General features: G+C 29.0%; 4 protein-coding genes across 5 annotated transcripts; 1 reads left to right on the top strand and 3 right to left on the bottom strand.

The window, feature by feature from the left end:
• Positions 1 to 377: 377 nt before the first annotated feature.
• LOC127289944 (hybrid signal transduction histidine kinase M-like) lies at positions 378 to 4,818 on the bottom strand. Its single transcript, XM_051318276.1, has 2 exons — positions 4,394 to 4,818; positions 378 to 4,319 (listed from the first exon to the last, which is right to left on the bottom strand). Exons 1-2 carry the CDS (start codon positions 4,811 to 4,813, stop codon positions 3,603 to 3,605), a joined length of 1,137 nt encoding a protein of 378 aa, XP_051174233.1. The 5' UTR covers positions 4,814 to 4,818; the 3' UTR covers positions 378 to 3,602.
• An 83-nt stretch (positions 4,819 to 4,901) lies between these two features.
• On the bottom strand, positions 4,902 to 8,296 carry LOC127289945 (alpha/beta hydrolase domain-containing protein 17B). Its single transcript, XM_051318277.1, has 3 exons — positions 7,318 to 8,296; positions 5,880 to 6,012; positions 4,902 to 5,050 (listed from the first exon to the last, which is right to left on the bottom strand). Exons 1-3 carry the CDS (start codon positions 7,959 to 7,961, stop codon positions 4,967 to 4,969), a joined length of 861 nt encoding a protein of 286 aa, XP_051174234.1. The 5' UTR covers positions 7,962 to 8,296; the 3' UTR covers positions 4,902 to 4,966.
• A 299-nt stretch (positions 8,297 to 8,595) lies between these two features.
• On the top strand, positions 8,596 to 12,203 carry LOC127289943 (RAD50-interacting protein 1). Its single transcript, XM_051318275.1, has 12 exons — positions 8,596 to 9,038; positions 9,111 to 9,349; positions 9,416 to 9,589; positions 9,660 to 9,794; positions 9,916 to 10,177; positions 10,294 to 10,519; positions 10,586 to 10,751; positions 10,834 to 10,999; positions 11,074 to 11,294; positions 11,387 to 11,552; positions 11,661 to 11,794; positions 11,931 to 12,203. Exons 1-12 carry the CDS (start codon positions 8,913 to 8,915, stop codon positions 12,112 to 12,114), a joined length of 2,199 nt encoding a protein of 732 aa, XP_051174232.1. The 5' UTR covers positions 8,596 to 8,912; the 3' UTR covers positions 12,115 to 12,203.
• A 46-nt stretch (positions 12,204 to 12,249) lies between these two features.
• LOC127289942 (WD repeat-containing protein 81) lies at positions 12,250 to 20,712 on the bottom strand. 2 transcript variants are annotated; one of them, XM_051318273.1, is made up of 23 exons: positions 20,218 to 20,712; positions 19,980 to 20,139; positions 19,631 to 19,886; positions 19,274 to 19,436; positions 18,668 to 19,069; positions 18,388 to 18,588; positions 18,172 to 18,317; positions 17,912 to 18,105; positions 17,518 to 17,843; positions 16,759 to 17,444; positions 16,382 to 16,678; positions 16,151 to 16,305; positions 15,376 to 16,065; positions 15,105 to 15,280; positions 14,747 to 15,021; positions 14,564 to 14,678; positions 14,322 to 14,496; positions 14,107 to 14,225; positions 13,742 to 14,032; positions 13,388 to 13,681; positions 13,138 to 13,287; positions 12,949 to 13,055; positions 12,250 to 12,823 (listed from the first exon to the last, which is right to left on the bottom strand). In XM_051318273.1, exons 1-23 carry the CDS (start codon positions 20,437 to 20,439, stop codon positions 12,592 to 12,594), a joined length of 5,832 nt encoding a protein of 1,943 aa, XP_051174230.1. In that variant the 5' UTR covers positions 20,440 to 20,712; the 3' UTR covers positions 12,250 to 12,591. The 2 variants fall into 2 exon arrangements, with proteins under 2 accessions (XP_051174230.1, XP_051174231.1); XM_051318274.1 differs by having other exon boundaries at positions 14,107 to 14,222.
• Positions 20,713 to 20,817: the final 105 nt, after the last annotated feature.

Here is a 20,817-nt window from a genome sequence, read left to right as displayed (position 1 = left end):
TTTTTAAAAATATACACATTGGTAACATAAGAATTTTTCATTTAATTATTTAAGGCCATGTAATTGCCATTATTGGGGTCACTTGTTCTAAAAATGTCCTTGTTTTTCTTGTAAAGTTCTTCTTTTCTTTTTGAAAAAATCTAAAATATTTATTATTTTATATTCTCATATAACGAAAATATAATTGAAAATAACTACGTGCACAAATTCACATAATAATAAACTATTGTATTCAATTATCAATATACCTATTTATAATTTTATTCAGAAAATTTTTGTAGCGAAAAAAAAATGGGAAGCAAAACATGCCGACTCGTAACTTATTTTTCATATATGGGGAAAAATGTGTTTCAAATGGAAAAAAGTATTCTGAGATATCATTTTACAAATGATTTATTGTTTATTGCACAAACGGTTCTTATGCGGAAGGACTTGGATTTGCATGAAACAGATACAGTTGTTTTTTTTTTGTTTGCTTATATCGCATTCTAACTTTACGCAAAATTCATATAATATTCACTCTTGCATACTGGATCGTCATAGACATAAAAGTTAACTAATTTTAACTTAATTTTTATTGGTAAAAAGGAAGGTCTCCCATTCCGTGAAAAAAAAACAGGATTAAAAACAAAAACTAAATTACAATAATTATTTACAAATTATTGTATATATAATTATAATAAAAAAAAAACAAAAATTCATACATAACACCAGGAATGTTTTTTTTCGGTTACATAATTTTTTTTTTAATAAAATGAATTTTAGATGAACAAAGGATAAAATGATGTTCTAAAAGAGAGCGTGTAGGGAAATTGATAAAATGTCTACTAAGGGTTTCAGATGAGTCTATTAAAACCGGGTATAAGATCAAGTTAGAAAGACGAAAAGCGGTGCTTTATAATGTATTATTAACGACAATGTAAAATATAACGCAGCGACGGGATTACGAGTTTTCTACGCATATAATGCATTTATATCGTAGAATTTACATCGTATAATTATACATAAGACGAGACGATTAAAGTATAATTTTTTTTTTTTATACATAATGCTTAGTTGAAATGTGGTGGAAGTATAAAATACTAAGTTACCGTTTTTAGGTACGATTAGAGTTTGTCTATAATTTGTATATCATATTTTCTCTTCTCAAAAATGTCAATCTTTTTTGACAGAATTGGTTTTCCTTTTTTTTTTTTTTTATCTATACCCTTACATACTAAAGTATATACGTGTGTCATTTTATTGAGTTTTTTTTCAACTGATTCATTAATTGTTTTTTTTTTTTTTTTTTACAAATTATATCCTATCATGTTTCCTTGTAATATCTTGTTCGTACGAATCTTGATTCGACGTCTTCGCAACTCGATTTTGATAAGTACATCGAACGATTGGACGCTCCGATTTTTTTTTATATAGATATATAGATTTTAGGGTTTCTTATCGATGCTAAAATCTATTTTTTTTATCGTATTTACATACATATATAGTATAAATACCATCGCGCGCAACTTCCTCTCAAAAATTGAGCATCCCTCTCGCTATGAAAAAAGATTCAGAGTGATAACACATTTTTATGCAAATTCCACATGTTAAGAGGCAGAGTAAATTAATGTCGAGAATTTCCATTTCAATTTTTTTTTTTTTTTTCACGAACCAATGGAATTTTACCCAGATTATTCAATCTGACACTTCTCTTTTTTTAAATATCGATCACAAATTAAGGGCAGCTGACACATTTATATCATTCAATTCAGACGTTTTTTAATTCTCCAAGTAGGCAATGATTTTTTTTTTTTTTTTTTTTGCAAAAAACACTTTCATTTTTTTGATTTTTAGTTGTAAATAAAAAAATAAAAACCGAACATTCAGTGATGTAAAGAAGAAACTATTTCAAAATAGACTCAACTTCTTAATGTAAAATTTTCTGCAAATGATTCCATTAATCATTTTTGTATTTGTTCCACTGGCTCGGAATATATGAAAAAAAAATGGATTTGTTATTATATATGTACATATACAAAAATACTAATAAGAAACGGTTTAATCAAGGCTTCTTCAGACAATTAATTTTCTGAATAGAAGTTTTTCAAGTTCATAGACGAGTTTGGCAGTATATTGTCTCTAAATCTCTCGTTGCAGAGCTACATTTTTTCTTTTTTTTTTTTTTCTCATAATTTCTCTTGCACACATCAAGTAAGACACAAACATCATCGCACCAAATTGATGATTATTTTCTGCAAATTTTACAATATTTTGTTTAGTTTTTACACATATCATAATAATTGGAAGAGATTCAATATTCTCTATTTAGATGGGATGTGCCACATTTTTATTGGCTATATTAAATTTGCTTTTTTAATCAATCTATTGTAACAAAAGAAACAAAAAATTGTGCACATGGAGTAGAATTCATTATACCTATCACTTTTATAATTATTTTACGTAGAAAAAGCATTCCATGGAAGGAAATGTATCATTTGTGTTTGTCTTTTACCGATGCACTTAATTTTATTAGAAATTCTAATCTTACAATTACAGGACTTAAAATTTATTAAACATTGTATTTCCCTACCAAAAAATGGATCTGGATAAAAGAGGCTTTAATCCTCAATATCGTTTATCATCTACAATTTACTTTGTTAAGAATTTAATTTAAAAAAAAAAAGAAATTGAAAACACACAAAATTTAAAATAAAAATCTAGAAAAATAAAAATTTTAAAACATAATTTTGAGAAGAAAACATTTTTTAATTTCAAAATAAAAACATCGTGTTCGGTAAAAATTATCTCTTTTAAAGTCTCATCGAAACTCACTACTCATGATACGTGAGTTAATATTAAGCCTTATTTTTTTTTTTTAAGTGTACGCAAAGTTTCAACAATAAAGAGCGATCATCACAAGATAAAAACCTATAAACTACTATATAGTAGAAATCAATCGACTTTCGTAATTGAGACTTTTTGGGTGGGGAGGATTGAAACAAGTGTTTATAAGAAGAGAAAAGCACTTGGCTAAAAGGCGTGTAATTAATAAAAAGTTCAAGTGCAGACAAAAAAGGGAAAACAAAAAAAAAACAGTCGCTTAGCGGTAATCTCTTTTCTTTGGCACTTTTTAATTTTTTTTTTTTTTTTTTAATCATTGTATAGAATGAATATTATCGCAGCGAGACTTGCATGATAATTTTTCGATTCGAGCATCACAGTGCGAAGATAACTATGATTCTCCTATATCATCATCAAAAAGATCTCATTACCCGCGAGTCAATTGATTGTCTAATTTCATATATAATAATACTCAACATATTTTTTTTTTTACTTTTTTTTTCGCAATAACATTTTCTCTCGAATAATCGAGCGAGCGAGCACTCAAAAAATACTACACTTAATCTTTACTTCGTACAAATATCAATAATAAATCTTATAAATTGTGGTATGTTTAGTCTCAGTGGCACTACATCACCCGATAGCATTGATGGGACATAAAAATCTCTCTGACGTCTCTCTCGTTATTATATTATTATTATTATTAACATGGAAGAGAAATTCCCGATAGTTGTGTTGATTGTTCAACTTTGATACACATTGTATTTGAAACTACCCGACTAACATTTAGTTTCTAAAGTGGCTTTTCGTGCCTTTTCAGAGAGATTGTTGTCTGATTTTCTTTTAATATCTAGGTAACTTGATGACTCTTCGGTCACTAAAATTTGAGGTATTACTTCTTCCAATGACAAGATTTCAGTTACTGTTGGTGAATAACTGAGTGTTGTGCCCTCGCTTGTTGGTGATGTGACACAACTATCGCCGACACTTCTACTACGTGAATTGGAGCGTGTTTTTTCAAATTGATGGATATTTAATGATAAACTAGCCTGAATTGACATTTTATCCAAGGGTAATGAATTTGCTGGTTGTACATTAATGTGAGAAGGACTTCTTGAATGGGGTAAATGTAAAGGACTCTCCGAATTCGATACACTTTCATTTGAAAGGATCTTTGAGCTTGCTGCCAATCTACTTGCGCAAGGAGAGTATTTTGATAAATTAATTGTGATCTTATCGGATTCTATTGTCAGTGATGATCTATTAAGTTTCTTGTGAGGGCTGCATGTTTTCATAACTTTCAATGATTTAATTTTTTCATTTTCAACATCGATCTGACAATTACCTTTTAAATTATGATGATGATGATGATGATGATCTTTTGTATTTTTACTAAACCAGAGATATTTCCTTGATTTTGATAATTTGTTGTTGTTGCTTTGTAGATCATATTCGTATCGCATTATCCCTTCCTTACTAGCAGCCTCCTCAAGAACCTGGAATTGTAATGAATATGAATTGTAAGAGATGTTTTAATGCGTTTATATCGAGAATCTTTCGCAATATTTACATCATTAGAAGCTTCTGAACTTGATGAATTCCCCTTTTCTTTATTCCTGTCGCTTAATTTTGAATTCTCCCGATCAGAACAACCTTGTGATGAACGTTTCTTACGACGATTTAATTTACGATGTGAAATTGTCTTTAAAGGCGCTTTGTTGTCATTTTTTCTATTACCATCATCAAAATTAAATTTCTCCCATTTAGTATCCAAACAATCTGATTTTGCATTAAATGTCGCTTTAAGATCTTTTAATTCTGATTCTTTTTGATGACGTAAACGAAATTCTTTTTTCACTGTTTTCACAGTCTCACGTTTCTCTCGTTTAGGTTTCTCTTGTTTATCAGGAAAAAATATTACCTCATCATTAGAAATTGGTGAGGGATCACCAACACCACCACCACTATCACAGGGGAGAATAGTGATCATCTCCCCTGCGGAGGGTGATTGCTATACGAGCTTTTCCGTAGGCGAGCTGGAGCTGATGGTATTTGAATTATTTGAAAGAGATTGTACCTGACTATTGACGTGCGTGAGACCAACTCCCTGCCCTCCCTGACTCTGGGAGAGGCTGAGTCGACGTCAGTTCACCAATTCCACACTCACAAATTGCTTCAAACGCTCCAAATACTGGTTGTACAATTCAACGTCATTATGTCCAGCACCCTGCAACATTTTTTCCATTTTATCAAGTGTTTTCAATTTTTATTTCTACATAAAAAAAATAATTAAATAAAACATAGAAACATTTAGAATTTAATATTTTTTAAATATCTGTTTCATAAAATTTATTTTTGTTATTTTAATTAACTTTCATTAAAGACGAAAAGAAAAATAATATTATGAAACAAGCTTGAATATTTGTTAAACAAGAGATCACTGACCGGAAGTTAAAGAAGAAATATAATTATAGAGACGTTATTATTCTTGAAAAGTAAAACAAAAAGCATTCTGCTTGATAAAATATCCAATTAAAATTAGTAGGAAAATTTGTACAATTCTCAAAATCGAAGGTCTTTGCTAGTATATACTGAAATAAAATCCCCATTTACTTTGTTTTCAATTTAAAAAAAAAAAAAAAAAAAAAAAGCATAAGGTTCCATTTGGTTACGCAAGAGAAAGCAACAAGTGTTGCATTGTTTTTATTATATTTCATTGGAATTGTAATTGAGATTTTTAATAAAAGAGAATTTTCCTTATGAAAGCATATTTAAAACAAAAATTTGCGAAACAGTTAAAAATATTTTTTTTCGAAACATTCAATGAGAAATAATTAAATATGTGTCGCAATGTGGGGCATAATATGTTGAATTGCATTTATTAGAAATCAATGTATAAAACAAAGCACTTCTTGTATTCTTAGATTGAATTGCGGTCTAATAATATATTACCCTAGATTTTATTGTTTCAAGATCAGCTGTTTTTTTTTCTCACCTTCATCTATGGAAAATGTATTTAAAACAAAATTTTAGAAAATATTTTTTTTTTAAATTACCTCAACCCATAGGGGTTCTACGGCTCTTGGACACCTTTCATATATTTCCTGTCCATGACTGAAATTTATCACTTCATCTTGAGTTCCATGAATAACAAGAACAGGTGATGTCACCTTCGGCACTTTGTCTATACTGTAATTATAAAACAAAATTATTAGCATTATTTTTTCAATTGTTATTTACAAGAAGCAAATTCCAAGGTAAAGGTCAATAAACATATAATTGACCGATAAAAATTTTAATTTATTACAAAAACAAAAGGATAAAATTTTGCATGTTTTTTAAAATAATAATAAAAAAAAAAAAAATGCATAAGCTTCCTATATAATGACGTTTATCTTAAATTTGATTAGAAAAGCTTATTTCCTAAGGCAATTTAAAGGTTTCTTTTTAGCATAGGCGTAGAAATTTATTTTTTTTTTTCATATTATTAATTTATCACATTCTAAAAAATGAGTTTCTTATTAATAAGGGTCTTATATATTATCGATTTTTATATACATTATTAATTAAAGAGTACTACAACCTTCTCTATTTTAATTTGACCTGTAATAATTGAAAATATTGCACAAAGTATTGATTTATATAATAATGTCAGTGAGCTTGCATTTTAAAATGAAAATTCAATAGTCTATTTTAATTAAAGAATGGTATTTAAAACTCAAGACAATAGAATAAGTTAATTATGGACATTATGTCTTACTCTCTAACGGGTTTCACTTTAAGTGACTTTTGTATATATATATATACAGAGCAAAACTATGAATTTTTAACTAACGGACTTTTAAAAATTACCGTTTTTAATTTTTACTATTCCACATGACAAGAAATAACGAAATTATTATATAAAATATGTGTATACTGTCATTTATAACTGTGCACGAATTATATAGTGTGGAGGCAAACTGTTGACATACTTTGCCTTTAAAATTGTACATGTAGAACAGATAAGACATCCCGTACACTTCAAGTGAAGATTTTTAAGTTTTTATAATTTACAACCACAAACAATTGAACAAGTTTTGTTTGTTATCAAAGCTTAACCGTAAATCTGTGTACAAATAAATCTAAAAATGTTTTCGTTCACAGATAAAAAAAAAACAAAAAACTTTTATAGCAGTTGTATAAACTGTAATAAAAGTATTTTTTTCAGGAAATTTGAACTTTTATTTTGATTAGAAATTATTTTTCCAAAAATTACTATTCTAAATTACAAATGGTTTTTTTTTCCCCCTTGTGAAACAATATTTTAGAATAAGTTGCAAACATTCAAAAATCTCAGCAGCAAAACAATATTTCTAAAATGAAAACGAAGATAAAATTTAAGTAGCTTACTGTGAAAGAAATATAACAAAAAGTGAGTCATCTGAAAAGAAATCTATCTGATAAGATGTAAAACATTATTATTGATAAAAAAAAAAGAAAGTATTGACTAACCTAGGAAAGGCATCGAAAAACCAAGTCCTCTTTGTATTTGGAAACGCAACTCGCATACCCGACATCAGAGGAGAATGAAGAACAACAGCACCGACTTCGTACCTGGATGCTAGGTCAATTGTGGGCACTGTACCAATACTTTGTCCATAAAGAATAATATTTTCCGGACTGATACCATATCGTGTTCGTAGAGCATGCCAAGCAGCATCAATATCGGCGTACAAATTTTTCTCCGATGGTTTACCACCTGATACACCATATCCAGAGTAGTCGTAGCTAAATATATTGCAATTAATCCTTGAACCTAGACCCAAATAAAAGCTAGACATCTGGCCCAAATCGATAGCATTACCATGAGAAAAAAGAATGGTAAATCTTGCTGTAGCTGAACATCGAACAAAGAGACATGCAATGCGGTTTCCACGGGACGTCCTGGCATAGAAACCCTCCATTGACTCTTTTTCTCTTTCCGAATATTGCCATTCTGCTCTATCAGATAATGATATTGTATACTTTGAGCCCTCGTCCTCAATAAAACTATAGGTCGGTTCAGGTGGTAAAAATGCTAATTTGGCGGCAATTCTGGAAGGGCAGGGCGGACAGCAAAATAGGCAACATAGTTCGCTCAAACTTAACCCGTTCATCGTTTCACGAGATGAATTTAACACTCGCGTTAAAAAAACTATTATAACTTATTGTCGCAGACACACATCAGTTTTAACTCTGTTCACTTGACCACATCCCACAGGTGAAATCTCAACTATTGACTCAGGTTTTGTTATCGTACACTTGCTACAATGAGTCCCTCGAATGTGAGTCAGCCATGACAGCAAGGTGTTCCGTTGTTTCGTTAAAGCTTGATTCGCATATAGAGAAAGTTGTTTACATGCGGTGCGCAGGTGTAAAGTTGATGCGTTTTCATCGCTCTTTTATCATTTCTTTAGGCGCGATATTTAAATTATTATTCAAATTAATTAGATTAATAATTTCAATAAAATTAAATTTATATTTTATCACGTGTTCTATATCATTTTCAGGTTATGATAATCAAATGAAAGCAAATTTATACATATATACTTAAAACATTGAGTTTTACACAATTGTTATAAATTTATAGATAAAATCAATAGAGAATTTAAAATGTTTTAATTATTTAAATGACATTTAAGATATGAAATAGCACTTCTTCAATAATTAATTAACTCTTATTAACTTTTGACATTTTAAAACTGACGCAAATTGTAAACACGTTTGTAATGCGCCGATGAAGATGCGCAATGAAATTTTAAGGTTAGGTTTAATGTCATTTTCAATTTTTATGCAATATTTACATTAATGTTACGTTTTAATTATTTAACTCTTTAAAATAAATATAAAAAATTACCAAATAATTTTTAAAAAATTGATAAATAGAAAATTATAAAATTTCAAATTTTATCACGTTCTATATGGTTTCTGATTATGCCAACTTCGAAGAGGTGGTAAACTGTCAAAATATACTTTTGACACGTATTTGTTTTTTTTTTTTAAAAAATATCCTATTATTACAAATAAAAACGTAAATAATTTATGATTATGCAATTTAATTTCAATAAATGGATATCGAAGCAAGAGTAATAAAAAGATTTAATGAAAAATTGGGTTCAGATTTAAAAAATCTTGAAAATCTTCAAACATTTCATGAGGAATTAGAATCTGAGAAAAATGCTCTTGAAGAATCAGTAAGTTATTAAAATTTTTAATTTATATTATAAATAATTGTACTATGTTATAAATTACAATTAATATTTCAGTTATCATTGGCATCGAAAAAAATACCATTGTTGGTAGAGAAAACAATAGGCGAAGTTAATGATATCACTAGTAGCATTTATGAATTAAAAAATTCTTGTCAACTTTTACAAAATGAAATTCGTGAATCATTAAATAAAGATGATAAAATGGTTGAATATGAATCACTACTTAACAAGATTAATGAATTAGAAAAAACTTTATTCTATTTAAATACCTTGCAAAGTGTTCAAGAAATCAGGTAAAATAAATAATGTACTTTGAGAATTATAATTAACCTTAATGAAATATAATTCTCATTTTTCAGTGGTCAAATTGAAGTATCATTATTTTTTGGAGTCGATGAAGCTACGATTGAACCATACGCTCTTTTGACACATAAATATCTCGAATGGCAATCATCTTCTTGTAAACAACTTTCAAATCATATACGAGACACTTTGCACTATTGGCACAATAACATCAAAGACAAATTGTCCAAGTGAGTAAACTTTAAAAAGGAATATTTATTTTTATTTATTTTATATCACTTTTTGTTTCATCTGTTACAGAGAATATAGTGAGGTTTTAAAAACAATAAAATGGCCTTTTTGTGGATCAAACTTAAGTGTTTCTAGCACTGTATCAGCTGAAGGAATGGCAAAATTTAAAACTCTTACTGAATATTTGTTTCATCTACAACTACCGTATCCTTTTGATATCAATTAACTATTAACTCAATTGAATTTTTCTTGATTACATGTTCTTTTTACATTTTTAAATTTTATTTAAATAGTTATCAAAATTATCCTTGACTATTCAATATAGAGAAGATTCTGAAAAGCCAACAGTTACATCAGCATTGCTAACAGATTTTGCACCAATTTCTTTGCCAATTGTTTTCTTAGTACGACCACTGAGACAGAGATTTATATTTCATTTTACTGGCACAAAACAAACAAATCGAAGAGATAAACCAGAATGGTTTTTTACTCAAATTCTTACCTGGATTAAAGATCATGCCGATTGGGTGGCCAGAAACGTACAACCGATTGCTCGATCCGCTGGTTATAATCACATCAATGTAAAAGTATGTCTTTCTATTATTTTTTTTTTTTTTAAAGACACTGAAGAATTTCTAAAAAGGAAAAATTTACAAATAAAAATTTGAAACAATTGATTATAATATTAAAAACAAAATTACAGGACGAATTTATGAGAGCTTTGGTACAGATGGCTGTTGAAAAATTACATTCTGAACTTCCAGTTGTACAATACGATGATTCTTTATTTGCTCATACTGTTGATGAAGCTCTTGGTTTTGAGAGAGAATTAAGAGAATCTTTCTATTATTCCGAATCACAGCCGGCTACTTTATCTGTTCTCACACAAGCGCACATTTTTGTAAAATGGATTAATATGGAAAAGAAATGTAAGTTATATGATAACATTTTTAGGAATCTTTTTCTTAAGATAAAATTATTATTATTATTAACAGATGCAACTGAAAAAATGGATGCCATACTGAGTTCAACAACAGCTTGGGAAAAATTACCTGGACCCGATGTTGATAATTTAAAAGTAACTGAATGTGCAGAAGCTTTTCTAAATCTTCTCACAACAATTTCGGATCGCTACAATCATCTTCCACAGCCTGGACATAGGTTTTTATAAATGGCTTTTTCACATAACAGATTTTAAGAAACAAAAAAAAATGTTAATAAAATTAATTTCATTTAAATTTAGAGCACAATTTTTGGAATTACAATTGGAATTGATTGATGATTGGAGAGTGCGATTATTGCAGTTATTGCATGAAGATTATGCGGATCCACTGGAATCTCTAATGCCACGAATATTAAATTCCTTGAATTACGTACAAACAGTTCTTTCCGAATGGGGTGTCACTGTCGTAAGATAATTGTTTAAAAAATTAAAATTACAAAAATAAATTAGTTTATTTTTTAAAAAAATACTATTTTGCAGCACTTTTTGAAACTTCATTTCTATAAAAAGCAACTTGAGGCTGTAGAAATAGCAACAGACATTGGTGAAAATATTTTTGAAGATGTTACCGAGGAGCATGGAACAGTATTTGATGATGCTATAGCTCTTCTTCAAAGACTGGAAAAGAAATTGGTCACGGAGATCAGTGATTCCGTGGCTTTAGATGTTAAAGCAAAGAGCAGACCTTACAGAACTGATAAGTAAATAAAATAATTTTTACTAATTATAATGTAAAATAAAATTGAAAAAGAAAAAAAAAATTAGAGAAATCTAAAACCTCAACATTTTACAGATGGTTTGCAATGCAATCTGAGAAGGAAGTTCTTTCCCTTTCAGTCACACCAAGTGGATGTCCAATGTTTCAAGAATTGGCTCTTCGCCTTTATGCTCTTAATGAAGCTCTGGCATTACCTCTATTTAATCAAGCTTGGCGAAATCTTGCATCACAACTTGATTTGGTAAGAAAGCTAAAGTTAAAAGTTATTAAAATAATATTTATAATCATGTGAAATAATTAATTACTCTATAATAAAAAAAACAAATGTACAATTATAATAAATTTTCAGTATTTTTTCGAGCAAGTGGTTTTAGTTAACAAATTCAATTCTGGTGGAGCTTCACAATTACAATATGATATTGTACGAAATTTGTTTCCTTTATTTGGACTCTATACTAGCAAGCCCGAATCATATTTTCCACGGTAATAGCATTTGAATGAAAAAAGATTTTTTTTTTTTTTTTTATCTAGAAAAAATAATTCTAATTAAAAAAAAAAAATGAAATAATTTTGAAGTTGTAGAAAAAAGATTGTAATAAACATTTCAACTTATTTACAGAATGCGGGAAGCCTGCTCATTATTAAACATGCTTTTGGGATCAGCTTTATTGCTCATCGATGCTCTAAAAAATGGAACAGAAAACGAAACAAAAGAAATACTTGCTGACGTTGGAATTTTTAAATTATCTTCAGAAATTGTAATATGTGTTTTAAAATCAAGAATGGATATAAATATACGATGATTTTTTTTTTAACGAACTGAAAAGGTTTTTGGTAAATTTTATACATTCTTTGTTTGTTTAATAAATAAAAATGTTTTTATTACAAAATATTTCCTATTAAATATTATTAACAAAGACATGGTTCTTACTCCCTTAAACTGTACATTTATAAAAAAAAGAAAAAATCTTCAATGACCACGTGAAGATCTATTCTAATTTCTTAAAATATTATCTATGAAGATTTAATAGTCTTTTCTTTTGTAAAATTCCAAAAAAAAATTTTACACTTCTTCATAATGATCAATTTTCTATTTTTACAATTTTATCTACTACTTTCATATTATGCCTATATTAATTTAATATGTACAATTATTTTATAAACACTAAAAAAAAGTGTTTACTTATTCTATACAAATTAATTTTATAAACTATTATTTTTATGTACAAATAATTATAAATTTTCACTACAATTTCTATTTTTACTTTGCGTAAAACAGTTTAGCAAAGTAGAGTAATAATGCCATTATCGGCACCTAAAAGTAATAGTCTGTTAAGAGGTAGAACAGTAAGAGATGTCATAATACCTTTAAATGCATCTGATCTCAATTTAGAAGACGAATAAGGTGCAGTTACGTCTACAGATGAATGAACACCGATACGATTTGCTGTCGTTCCTGTCACGAGTTGCTGTTCATAAACAGAAAGACAATGAACTGGTTCTGTAACACCTCTGAAAAAAAAATTTACGAGAACTCAAATAAAAAAAAACCTTATTTATAATTTGTCGACTTTGAAAATTTTAATTGAAAAAAAATCTTGTAATTCTAAACGCAATATAAAAAAAAATTATCTTACTTCATGTGAAACTTTAGCTTTCCATCAATTGCACTCCAGACAGCAATGGTTTGATCCAATGAAGAACTAATTAACGTTGTTTCGTTTAGAACTTGCAATTGTAAAACCTGTTAAATATATTTTTTTTTTGCCCATGAGTTAAGACAATATAAAAACTTGTTTATATAAAATAAATAAATAAGAACATACTTCACAATCGTGACCCTTCCAGGAAGCAATTATAAGACCTGTGCGTATGTCTAAAATAGTAAGATAACCGGAAGCTTGGCCTAAAGCCACCCAGTTTCCACTTGGAGCAACAGCGATGCATCGAATTAAACCCGCAGGATTCATTGATACCTTGATTTTAAAAAATATATTTACATTACAATAAATTCAAATAGTTTTTTAATTTATCCATTTTGTTGATTTACTTATTTTTAATCTTAATTTTACTTACTTTCATTTCATTAACATATTGAAAAGATCTACAGTCAATAACTCTTAATGTGATTTCAGTCGTGGCGACAAGAATAGTTGTCGATGGAGCAGGATTTGCTACTAGAGTATTAACAGGTACTGGACGTGGACTTTCAGGACATCCTAACAACGAACCCATAAAAGGATCCCAACAATGAATATTGCCATCACAACTGATAGCGTATCGCAATGATTCAAGAAATATTAAACCTAAAATTGATTTTTTATGTCCTGTGTACGTGTATTGACAAGAGGAAATTGTACTTCCATCACCCTGCAAAAAAAACAAAAATAAAAAATGATTTAAAAAAAAAAATCAATTTTAATAATTTACCTGACTTCTCAAGCTCCAAAGTTTCACAGTTTTATCCCTAGATGCACTCATAAAACTATTTTCATTGTCCAAAACATAAGTGGATCTAATACTACTTGTGTGACCATTAAAACTCTGAAGTTTAATTTGTTTTATATTTAAAGTCGTATCCTTATCTGGTCTGCCAATTTCATGTTCCCAATAAGCAAGCCAATTTCCTCGTAGTTGTCGTCCAAGATACAAAGAACTTGATTCTCGTGATAAATTTCCCCCTTCGGAAATTGTTTGCGATGGTGGTGACAAGTTATCTCTCTGAAAAAACAAAAATTTTAATGACAAATTTAATTTGAAAACAAATTTTTTTTTTGGTCTAATTTTCAAAAGACCTGCACTTCGATACGATTTCCAATTACTGCTATATTTCCAAAACCAGTTTCCTTTTCAAAAAGTTCTTGATTGTCGGAAGCTTCATTTTCAATCAGGAATACATCGTTCAAAGTATCTTCTTGAAAAAAGAAAATATTTAAATTAGTCATTAATAAATGTAATTTTAGTGAATATTAATCAACAAAAGAAATTTTCTTGTAAGAATAATAATTACCTGATACAGGAGATGTCAATCTCATTGTTTGCTCATAATCTTGGCAAAGAATTCGAATTAATTGATTATTTTTGAGCATTTGTTCCAAAAATCCATCTCCAAAGAAACGATAAAACAAAACGTAGGCTTTGTGCGCTAAATCTGCAGTGAAGACATTTTTTAATTCTTCAAATGCCTGAAAATAAAAAATTCATTAAAAAAAAAGAAAATAGTTTAGTATTTAATCTATACACTTAACGTACTTTATTTCTCAGTGGATCGAAACCTTCTTCTCCTTCTAAAATTGGTGGTGAAAAAGAATCCGCTAAGTCCATCACAGCACTTTCCGTTGATTGGACATGATGCAAAGTATCAGTTCTAAAAAAGTAGTTTATATATTTTTTTAAATTTACCCACGTGAAAAATTATTAAAAACATTTAATTACCTCGTATCTTCATCACTAGCTAACACTTGACTCACAATTTTTGCCGTATTATTCACAACGTAGAAAACTTTATCAAAAGTTAAAAAAAATCTTTGAATTGAAACAGCCAAGTGAGTTTTTGTCATAGTTACTCCCAAACGTACGCTAAGAATATAAAGTGCTTGCAAATATTTTTCAGCTAACGTTGCACGAGCAATTGTTCCATTTGGAAATGTAAATCTTGTTGTCGAAAGAATTCTTATACTAGGATGCAAAATAGATTTCACGATAGTTTCCTGTAAAAATAAAACCATTTTTTTTTTGTTATAAAAAAAAAAATACTAAACATTTTGAATATTAAAAAAATGTTTAATCTCACATGTAGTGTATCCATTAAAGTGGAGTCACTAAGGCAAGACGTGATGCTTATTACAAGAGAAAGACACGAAACTAAACCGCCTTCAAAATTCGGCGTTAGTTTTCGTTTGCAAAGAAGCAAAAGTTCAGCGGCGTGAGCAAAATATTGTAATATCACAATTTGTTCTCCATACAATCCTAAAAATAGGAAAATTTTAGAAAATTTTCAATTTGAATAAAAATAGAAAATAAACAGAATAATAAAAGAAAATTTCTTTCTACAAAATACAAACCCACAATTGCAGAAAGACACTCCAAAATTTTCGCAGCATTTAAATCACCCGAAACAATAGTCCAATCCCCATCATCAGCACTGACGCTATCTTCTAAAATTACCGGCGATAGATTTTCCCTACCCGCATAGCAGAGTGTCAACATTCTCAAAAGATTTCGTGATAAATATCTTGCCGTTAGAACAGGTCCTAAACGATGAGATAACCAAATAACAGATTCTGTACTCATTTCCGAAACTGTACATTCCACGGGGAAAAGTCTTTTGTGACTGTGTTCAACTTGTGTATCATCTTCTTTATCATTTCGTAATTTTTCCGAAACTTCCTCTTGAGTTCTTGAAGTCTGAGAAGTTTCAAACTCTATCGAAAGAGTATTACTCGTAAAAGCTTCTTCTGGAATACTTGCTGTACACGAACTACCAAGTGGAACATCTTCGCTCGATGTTTTACTACCAACATTACAGCTAATGCTATTGAAATCAATAACAGATCTACTTGCACTGTTATCCAATCGTTTTGGTATTGGAATTGTCGGCGATTGAACGGAACTCGATGGAGAACATTTAATTGCATCATCGGTAAAATCATCATTCAAATTCAAATTGAGCTCAAGATTAAAATCAGGATTATAATTGGAAACATTGCTTATGGACGGTGAGATAGGATCTTCTGCGTCCATTGTAAATACCTCTGAAAAAAGAAATTTACATGAATGACAAAAAAATCATTATGATAAGTGAAAAATCAATTTTTCGAATATATAAAAAAAAAAAACCTTCAACTTCATCATTTGCAGAACTACTCATATAGTCATGACTTCCACTTGCACAACTGCCAACTACATTATTTTCAGACTCCACTGATGAATCTTCATCTAGAGGAGATAAAATCGCGTCTCCATCTCCACAGCTACCACTCAAGTCACAAGTTCTTAAAATTGAATATTATTATTATATACTGAAATTATTAATATCTGTTTTTTTTTTTTATTGCAGAATTTACTCACTTTAAATTTCCGGATCTATGAATATTAGAAATTGAAGATCCCATTAAATGATCACGATAGCCTCCCACAGCTTCTACTAAAGGTGTAATAAAATTATCTAAAAATCTACGAAGACCAAGTCTAACCATCAGTTTCAAAAGAAAACTACGATGATAAAGACGCATTGTTTTAAATTTCGCTAATAATCCCGTTGGAAGAATATCAGTCATAGTTAATGTATCCATAACAGATCCATTTTCATATAATTTAATTATTGGTACTAAAAATATTTCCGCTGTTTCTTTTGGACCCAATGCTCTGAAACAAAAATAATTAAATTTATTTATTAACAATTTTGTTAATTTTATTGATAAATTATTGTAATTAGGCAAAATTACCTTGCAATGGGATCAAAAAGATACCAAGCAGCAAGAACAGCACTGTATGGTTCCTCCATTATTTGTTTAACATGCGGAACAATCAATTGCAAATTTGCCTCAGCGGCAACTCCTGTATTTGCTAGAAGTCGATCTAATTCTCTTGCTAATGCTTTTACTTTACATTCACTTATTTTACAAAGATAACGAATTCTTGTTTTATTCATAGCCTCATTATCATCACTTCTATATGTAACGAAATTTAATTTTCTTACTAAAAGATTGTATTCCTGAATCATTTCAACGACATTAAAGAGATGTTGAAAATGTTTTGATGAAGGAAAGAGACCACCTGAGAGAACAGGTTGAAGAAATTGATGTGCAGATGGTGGAGGTAGTCCCATGTGCGTTACAGTTGGATAACGAAATGAATTCTCACTGAAATCAAGTCGAACATTAGATTCAATGCAATCAGCATTATAACTCTTTGGTATAACATCTACTTGTAGCAATAGAGCCACGGCATTTTTCACACAACGTGGTAATGATTCTGGTGATGATTTCACAGCATTTAAACACATTGTGAGACGATTTTCAAAAGACATCTTCTCCATATTCCATGTTGCACGAAATTTACTCGACATAAATATTTCAACAATTAAACAGCCAAGAATTTGTTGTTCTTTTATTCTACGACAGGCAACCACCTATTTTTTTAAAAAAGAAATTATTATATCTTTTGTTTTATTATATTAGTATTGTTATAATGAAAATAAATACCTGTTTATAATTTGTATTTCCATCGGAAGTTGTCATTTTAGGTGAATAAATTTTTTGACTGACTTTATTGAGAAATGAATGTCTGGTTTCAACTTGAACGAGTGCAGAAATTGGATTATAATCTTTGGGTAGAAATATCGTTTGAGGGATATTTTTATCTTTAGAGGAATCTTCAGTTGATAGTAAAGATCCACGAGATCTACTAAGTAATCGACTCAAGGCCAAGGGAGAAGAACGTGTGGTATTTGAAGTTGTAACTTGAATTTCTTCTTCTTCAATACCGGAACTGTGATCCTCATCTTCACTCACTTTCTCACCAGAAGATTCTGCAAATTTATTTCATAATAATATTTTTTAATGCATTTATCTAAATATTTACAATAAGAAGACTTACTAGAACCAGTTTTTCCATTTGGATTTGTTACTTGTAACCTGGGCGGAGTTTTACTCCAATAAGGAGACGGTACAATTTTTTGTGGATGAGGTTGTGTGAATAATTGTACAACACCAGAATTTGTTAAACTTGTATGATTATCCACCAATTGTAAACAAACGTTTTTAGATTTTATTGCCGCTGAACCAGAAAGTCTACAAAATAAAACAAAAAAATTTTCATTACTAATAGAAAAATAACAATTTATTACTATTTCTTACTTGTATCCAAAAGTCAAATCAATCCAGTGATGTAACCTTTCCGATACGTATAAACTTTCCAAGGCTTCTCGATGTTTTTCGATAAAATCTTCGGGAGATGTTGCCCAAGCTGGAATGCCTAAATCTGGCAAATCTTCATGAATTGACTACAAAAAGCAAAATAAATAAATTAAAAATATTCCTCCAATAATATTGTTTTGAAAATTTAAAACTTACTTTAAAAACATTTGGATCTTTGAAAAATTGTGGAATACATTCGTCTGGACTCCAGTCATGCATTCTTTGTATAGAAACCGGATATTCTCCAGGAACCCAAAGTGGTCTTACATGTTTACACAAAACTGATCTAGAATATCTTCTTGAAAGATAAACATAATAAGTGATCTCCGACAAAACATCAGATACATGATGTCCAACCTGAAAAAACAATAGAAATATTCAAATTATAATAAACTAAATTTTAAAAATTATTTTACAAATATAAATATTTCCTTACTTCCGATGACTCGGAATCAAAAGTTAAATCCAATTGTCTATCTCCTTTATTTAATCTAAATTTAGATTTTGTCAAATCCCTCCAATTTCCTCCGTATCGCGATGAAAAATCCGTTACCCATGGCATTACATGATGACAACTAGGATCACCATATCTTCTACCAGCTAAATTATTTAAAAATGTGAGATAATCGAAATTACTGATAACACCGTGAATCCAAAGTTCGCAAAGCTTTTCAATACTTTCATTAGCACCAAAATCGGGAGATCCTATTTCGCCAAAATTTGTCTTAATATCTTTGGACAATTCATATTTTGAGAAACTTTTGCTTCTTGTCACTGTAGTATTCACGGGACTAGAATCGGGCCACAGATAAATATTGTCGCTCAACTTTGGCAAAACCTGAAGAAAAAATAATTTTTTTATTTCTTTTATAAATACAAAAATTTTAGATAAATTTTTAAATATTTAATAAGATTTTTGTTTTTTTTTTTCATTATTCCTGTTATTTACGATATATGTAATTATAATTTAGAAAATAAATAAAAATAAAACATTTAGAGGATAATATTTTAAAAAAAAATGAAACAATTTTAAATTTAGTACCTGTATAGTAAGATTATCCATAAGCAATATGTCGCTAAGCGTGATTTCACCCAGGACTAGGCCCAGGTCGTGCAGATCTCTAGAAAAGCGAAGCAGCTGATAAACGAGAAAAAGAGGCTTTGCAGAGTACGTGGATAATGCTGCAGGACTGTAGGTAACACATCTAAAATGCGGGTTTTAAGATTTTATAAATTACATAATATTCTCTTTAAAAAATAAAATGCAAAATCAAATAAACACATTGAAATTTAAATAATAATAATAATAATAATAGTAGATAAATTATTAAAAAAATAAAATATTTAATAAATTAAACAACTGTATCGTCAAATTAAAAAAATAATAGAAAGCACTCACTCTCGAAGAGAATATTGTGCCGTTTGCTCATGTAACGTTAAAAAGGCAGAAGAAGTTTCAATTGCAAATAGCACAGGTAATAGATTACAGTGCGATTGAGTTTCCAAGCCGGATTTTATCGATACTATTTTACCTTTATTAATTTGAACTATCGTACAACCGTAAATTCGACTTAGTATCTCTTGCATAACTTGAGCGTCTGTTGTATTAGAATTTATGTTTAATTGTTCTTTTTGCTCGAAATTTGTCCAAGGACCTGTTCATTAAAAATGCATTTGTTGATAAACTTTTCAATTTCTTTAATATTATTTGAAAAAAAGGAACAAAAATTTTTAAATGCAAGACTTACTATAATATTTTTTATATGCTTCTTTCCATAAATTTCGATAATTCGTATCTGATACGTAGTGCAAAACTTGAGTAAATGTAAGATCTGTATGAACTTTTGAATTTCCAGATGGTCTACCCCTTGGTAAAGGAATGGCATTTTTATTTTGCTTTTCATAAACCTAGAATAATAAAAATTTTTGTAAATGAAAAAAGCAAAATATAAAATATTGCTATTTATTAAAAAGAAATATATTTACCTTTATATAAATTTGTAGCCAGTTGGTCCCTAATAATTCTAGAGAAGGCTGGGCAGCTATTTCCTCAGCGGAAAGTCGTTCATGCTTTATAAAATTGAGAGAACCTAAACATGACAAACTGGTCAACCAACTTCTGTGTACAGTTGCACAAATTCTTCCATCTGTTAACTTTAAATATTCACTTGGTACTCTTAATTCTTCTTTTACAATTTCCATTTCCATATTATTTCTATTCAATTTCCGAAAACGGAGATTAGCATTTTTATAAAAAAAAAAAAAAAAACTTTTATGCTTAGAGGTTAGAATTATGCTTTACTCATTACATTATTGCATTCAACTAAAAATATATGATGAAAATTCAAGAGATGACTAGAAAAACAATTAAATAATATCTTGATCAACATCATTTAATAAAGATAACACAGAAGAATGAGATTCAGAAAAAAATTTACACAACTAACTTTTTAATGTTATCATTGCTGTCAAAATCAGCTGTTTAGCAGTGTGTCTGCCACAAGTACCAACTTTATAAAAATTTATCCTTATATTTTTGAATTTTAAAATGTATTCTCTTTTTTAAAAATTAAATTTTAAATAAAA

This window comes from Leptopilina boulardi, unplaced genomic scaffold (genome assembly GCF_019393585.1).
Source record: "Leptopilina boulardi isolate dan_hultmark-lab unplaced genomic scaffold, ZJU_Lbou_2.1 LbouV2_51, whole genome shotgun sequence".
NCBI lineage: Eukaryota > Metazoa > Arthropoda > Insecta > Hymenoptera > Figitidae > Leptopilina > Leptopilina boulardi.
Note: the sequence above shows the minus strand (reverse complement) of the source record. Positions and strands in the feature narration are given on the sequence as shown.

Bases quoted from the DNA above. Each gene is read 5' to 3' on its own strand.
- LOC127289944 (XM_051318276.1), bottom strand. From the start codon at position 4,813: ATGATCACTATTCTCCCCTGTGATAGTGGTGGTGGTGTTGGTGATCCC. The intron at 4,320-4,393 runs GTAAATATTGCG...TTACAATTCCAG, and splicing joins GTTCAGAAGCTTCTAATGAT to GTTCTTGAGGAGGCTGCTAG.
- LOC127289945 (XM_051318277.1), bottom strand. From the start codon at position 7,961: ATGAACGGGTTAAGTTTGAGCGAACTATGTTGCCTATTTTGCTGTCCG. The intron at 6,013-7,317 runs GTTAGTCAATAC...TTATAATTACAG, and splicing joins TTTTTCGATGCCTTTCCTAG to TATAGACAAAGTGCCGAAGG. The intron at 5,051-5,879 runs GTAATTTAAAAA...AAAATGTTGCAG, and splicing joins TAGAACCCCTATGGGTTGAG to GGTGCTGGACATAATGACGT.
- LOC127289943 (XM_051318275.1), top strand. From the start codon at position 8,913: ATGGATATCGAAGCAAGAGTAATAAAAAGATTTAATGAAAAATTGGGT. The intron at 9,795-9,915 runs GTATCCTTTTGA...TATTCAATATAG, and splicing joins TTGTTTCATCTACAACTACC to AGAAGATTCTGAAAAGCCAA. The intron at 10,178-10,293 runs GTATGTCTTTCT...ACAAAATTACAG, and splicing joins ATAATCACATCAATGTAAAA to GACGAATTTATGAGAGCTTT.
- LOC127289942 (XM_051318273.1), bottom strand. From the start codon at position 20,439: ATGGAAATGGAAATTGTAAAAGAAGAATTAAGAGTACCAAGTGAATAT. The intron at 17,844-17,911 runs GTAAGTCTTCTT...ATAAATTTGCAG, and splicing joins AAATGGAAAAACTGGTTCTA to AATCTTCTGGTGAGAAAGTG. The intron at 16,679-16,758 runs GTAATTTTGCCT...TTTTTGTTTCAG, and splicing joins CTTTTTGATCCCATTGCAAG to AGCATTGGGTCCAAAAGAAA.